This window comes from Orycteropus afer, unplaced genomic scaffold (genome assembly GCF_000298275.1).
Source record: "Orycteropus afer afer isolate SDZICR_OR568_19922 unplaced genomic scaffold, OryAfe1.0 scaffold00010, whole genome shotgun sequence".
Classification (NCBI taxonomy): domain Eukaryota; kingdom Metazoa; phylum Chordata; class Mammalia; order Tubulidentata; family Orycteropodidae; genus Orycteropus; species Orycteropus afer.
In genome coordinates this window covers 13,152,896-13,157,918 of record NW_006921597.1, presented here as the reverse complement: position 1 = coordinate 13,157,918, position 5,023 = coordinate 13,152,896, and the positions used below count along the sequence as shown (strand labels likewise).

The following is a 5,023-nucleotide window of genomic DNA, read 5'->3' as shown; positions in this document are numbered from 1 at the left end:
TTGAACCACCAGCCTTCTGGTTAGCCGTCAAGTGCCTTAGGCACTATGCTACCAGAGCTCCTTAGAATGGGTAGAAATTACCAAACATCATACTGATTGTTATTCCTATCTATTCAACAGAAAAATTTCCCTCCCTGCCCAATATAAGCATTGTGGTTTCCAGCAAAATACAAGACCTTCAAGTGATTGTTCTGACTCATAGGAGCCTAGGGAGGCTCTGTTAAGGAATAATACTATTAATTTTTTCACCTTTCTTCCGAGGAGTGGCTGATGGGTTTGAAACGCCAGCCTTCTGGTTAGCAGTTAAGTGCCTTAGGCACTACGCTACCAGAGCTCCTAATTTTTTCACAGGATGGTTATATAAGGAAAAATTACATAATTATGAAAATGGTGTATATATTCTAAAAAAAGTGTAAAAAACTTACTTTTTTTCATATTTCGTAAAATCTTCAAACTCTACAAAAATGGAGAAAAGTAAAATGTTAGTTTTTCCTATGAAGTCCAAATACTTTCATCAAATAGAAATATAGGCTGCAGCCAAAAGGATTAGCTTCCTAAAAGAACCATGAAAAGGCACATTAATTTTCATTAAAATTCAGTGAAAAGTCTCTGCTTGATCTTACCTTGTTATTTTTCCCTACCTTCAAATTTTACATACTTAGAAATAATGCTATCAGAATATTGGGGGGGGGGGGAATGAAGCTCCTACTTGTCTTCTTTATTAAGACCATTCCAGAACCCACAATAACTTCTAAAGTAGCTGTGATACACAGACATTCCATTCTATCCAAGAATTTCTACCAATCATACTCTGTACTCAGTTTACTAAGACCGTCTTCCATACTGTTAACCATACTACTCCTTCTCTCTTCTTTCAGCAAACCAGTGCGTTCTGCCTCCTTTATGGTGGAATCTCAAACTTATCTCTTCCAGAAACCTACTCAAATTTCTTCTTTATGCAACATTTCCTCTGCATGTGTTTTTAATCTGTTCCATTGGTGTTTTATTCTTCTTGATAATTCACATGTTGTTTCCCATATAGGTATTCTGTTCCACCAGATTAACTGTAGTCTTTTCAAGGACAGGTAGATATCCTTCATGACATTTCTGTTGTCCCAATATCTAACAGAAATGTACTCTTCTATATGTTGTTGTTGTTGTTGTGTGCCGTTGAGTCGGCCCCGACTCATAGCGACCCCTCCTTGGGTTTCCGAGGCAGTATCACTACGGAAGTAGGATTGCCCAACCTTCCTTCCGAGGAGTGGCTGGTGGGTTTGAACCGCCAGCCTTCTGGTTAGCAGTCAAGTGCTTTAGCCACTATGCTACCAGAGTAGATACTTAATAAATTATTTTTAGAAAACATTTATATTTTTTCAATTGATAATTTATTTATAATTTAAAATCAGAAAGTACATAAGGGAAGATGGTTAAATCTAACCCTTCCATCCTTGTTCCCCATCTACCCAGTTTCTAACCTGCCCCTGTAGAGAACCACTGTTAGTTTCTTGTTCTTACAGAGTTACTTATGAATATATAAGTAAGTACAAATAGATATAGTTCCCTCTTTTAAGTAAAAGTTAATAAATTATATATAAAGACATCAAGAGTCTTCATTTTATTTCTAGCTTTATACTATTCCATTGTATGGATATGCCATGATTTATGATATATTTAATCAGTTCCTCTAATGGGTAGCTTTTATGTTGTTTCCAGTCATCTGCTCTTATAAATAATGCTGCAATGTATAATCTGGCATGTATATCATTTTATGTATGTGCAAGTATATTTGTAAGGGAATTTCCTGGAAGTGGAATTGTTGGGTCAAAGGATATGTGCATTTGTAGTTCTGATAGATAGTACTAAATTGTCCTTCTCTATAGAAGTTGTTACCAGGAGGGACCAATCCCTGGAGAAGGACATCATGCTTGATAAACTAGACCAAAACCAAAACCAAACTCACTGCCGTTGAGTTGGATCTGACTCAAAGCGACCCCTCCTTGTGTTTCCAAGGCAATATCTCTACAGAAGTAGGTTACCCAATCTTCCTTCTGAGGAGTGCCTGGTGGGTTTGAACTGCCAGCCTCTGGTTAGCAGTCAAATGCCGTAGACACTACGCCACCAGAGCGCCTTGGTAAACTAGAGGGTCAGTGAAAAAGAAGAAGCCCCTCAGTGAGATGGATTGACACAGTGGCTGCAACAGTGGGCTCAAGCAGAGCAATGATTGTGAGGATGGCACAGGCCCAGACAGTGTTTCATTCTGTTGCACACAGTGTTGCTATGAGTTGGAACCAACTCAATGGCACCTGAAAACAATACAACGACACAGAAGGTGTATCACCTGACATCCCCACCAATATGTAGGACTGTGCTTATTTCCCCATAGCCTCCCTAATAAAATGTGTAATTAAACTTTTGGAATTTGTCAGTCTGATAGATGAGAAAATAATATTTAAAATATTTCAATATTAATATTTAAGTATTTTATCCATCTGGAATTGATTCTGGTGTAGATATAGGATCTACAATTTGACCTAATTGCTGGGTCAGATGGTATCTCCAATTCCAACTTTCTAAGGAATCATCTCACATCTGTTGTACATAGGGTTGCTATGAGTTGGAACCAACTCAATGGTGGGTTTTTCCCCCCATCCCAGGTGGTTATCCAGTTGACATAATACCAGTTATTAAAATGTCCATTATTTTCCCACTGATTTGAAATGCCACTGTCATCATATACTAATTCCTAAAAATATTTAGATCTCCTTTTTGTACTTTCTGTTCTGTTATGTTGGTGTGTGGCTATTTTCATGCACCAGTAACATATCATTTTCATCTTTGAGTCTTCACAGTGTTTTCATATATAGTAAGGCTATCTATCCTCTTTGCATTGCTTTTTATCTTTCTTTCTCTTTTTTAGTTTTCTGCCTATTCTTGCTCTTTTTCCCCTCATATAAATTTTGACTAGTTTGTCTAGTTTCAAGGACAAAAAAAGTTAGTATGTTTATTTGGCATGTTTTAAATGTATAAATTAATCTTTGTGAGAAACTTAACTAAGATGTATGTTTTTCATCTTTATGGTTTTGTTGAATTAATTTTGATTACTATGACAGCAATAATCTATTGTGAGGATATTTAATTTTCTATCCTAATGATAGGGGAGGAAAACTCAGTAATGGAAAGACTCTGACATGTTTCCTTAAACTCCAGTATTCTTTACCTTACTCCTTGTGAAACTCTTTCCAGGAGTCTTAAATATCTGTTTTGAAGAAGTTGCATTTTCCATGGTGTCAGGACATTTGGTAGAATAACTTTCTACAGATTGAACCTGCATACCTAAAAAAACAAAAAGAAGAAGAAGAAAAGGAAAGGAAAAGTGTTCGTTGCATAGTTTCTTAAGCTTTCTTGTTATATGTAGGTACATGTTCAATAATTCTTAGACTGGCCTTTTTAGACGTTATGGGTTTTATAATACGTTCTTCTTATCTTACTTAATTATTCTTTATACCTTTCCATTTAGGTTCTACTTTACTATTAACCTTTAGCATTCTCATTTTTATAAGCTTTTTTAAAAATGCGTTTTATTGAAATATAATTTACGTATAGGGAAATACACAAAACTAAAGTGACATGGGTCAGTGCATTTTTTTTTTTTTTTTTTTTTTTTTTTTTTTTTTTGCAGTATTCCCTCCCTTCCCCTCCCACTCCTGGCAACCAACAAAGAAAGTTTCCCTCCATATACAAATTTTTCCTTGACCCTCCACAACAATGAATTAATACTATATTTGTCCTTTGGTGATTGACTTATTTCACTCAGCATAATGTCCTCCAAGTTCATCCATATTATGTGGTGTTTTGCAGACTCTACATTATTCTTCAGTGCTACATAGCATTCCAGTATGTGTATGCATCATAGTTTGGTCATCCACTCTTCGACTGATGGGCACATAGGTTGTTCCCATCTTTTTGCTATTGTAAATAGTGCTGTGATGAACATGAGCATGCATGTATCTGTTCCTATCCTGGCTCTCACCTCTCTAGGATGTATACCTAGTAATGGGATTGCTGGGTTAAATGGTATCTCCAGTTCCAACTTTCTAAGGAATCGCCATATTGCTTTCCTCAGTGGTTGTGACACTTCACAGTCACATAAGCAGTGTATGAGAGTCCCAATCTCTTTACATCCCCACCAGCATTTGTTATTTTCTGTCTCATTGAACCTTGTTATCAGTGCTGGGGTGAGATGGTATATCTCGTTGTTGTTTTGATTTACATCTCTCTGATGGCCAATGATTGTGAGGATCTTTACATGTATTAGCTGACCACCTGAATATCCTAATTGGTTAAGTGCATGTCTTCTGCCCGTTTTTCTATTGGATTCTTAATTCCTTTGGTGTTGAGGCATTGGAGTTTTTCATCAGTCTTAGAGATAAATCCCTTGCCAGATATGTAATTATCAGCAAATATGAATTTGTCGCTGTCATTTTTGTCATGTGCTTTTTTGTGGTGTCGATTTCTTTGTTCCATATAATTTTCTATGCTGAGCTCGTTTTGTTTATGAATCATGTTATCACTTCCTTCATTGCTATTGTTTTAGTATTTGCTGAATATTTATGCTGGTCCTCTTTTTTATTTTGATGTGAAGGTTTATCATTTTTCTTTGAGGTTACCCTGTGATTTATAGTTTTCTTCCCAAGTGTAGAACAGTCCATGACTTCCCTACCATCTAGAAGTTCTGTAATGACACGTTTTTTCCCTCTTTTTGGTTTGTAGTTGTCCTCATTTGTTGGTTGGTGTCTCTGGTTCCCTGTTTACAATCTTGTAGGCTAATTTACTTTGGATACTTCCATAACTGGGTTGGTTTCTGGGTTATATGATTATTATGTGTGTTAATGGTCAGTTGTTTTTGGCTATTGTTGCTTCTCTGTCCAAAGGGCTCCCTTTAGCATCTCTTGTAAGGTTGGTCTGGTTTTAACAAATTCCCTTAATTTCTGCTTATCTAGAAATGTCCTAATTTCACCATCAT

The 5,023-nt window shown here is 36.3% G+C and overlaps 1 protein-coding gene across 1 annotated transcript in view; it reads right to left on the bottom strand.

Annotated features, from left to right (window-relative positions):
• The window catches only part of PTPN22 (protein tyrosine phosphatase non-receptor type 22), a 134,540-nt gene that overhangs the window by 59,803 nt on the left and 69,714 nt on the right, over positions 1–5,023 (bottom strand). The window contains exons 18-19 of the mRNA XM_007949037.2: positions 3,218–3,333; positions 426–456 (exon numbers count right to left, since the gene is read on the bottom strand). Of these exons, the coding sequence (XP_007947228.1) occupies positions 426–456; positions 3,218–3,333 (147 nt within the window). The remainder of the gene's footprint in view (positions 1–425; positions 457–3,217; positions 3,334–5,023) is intronic.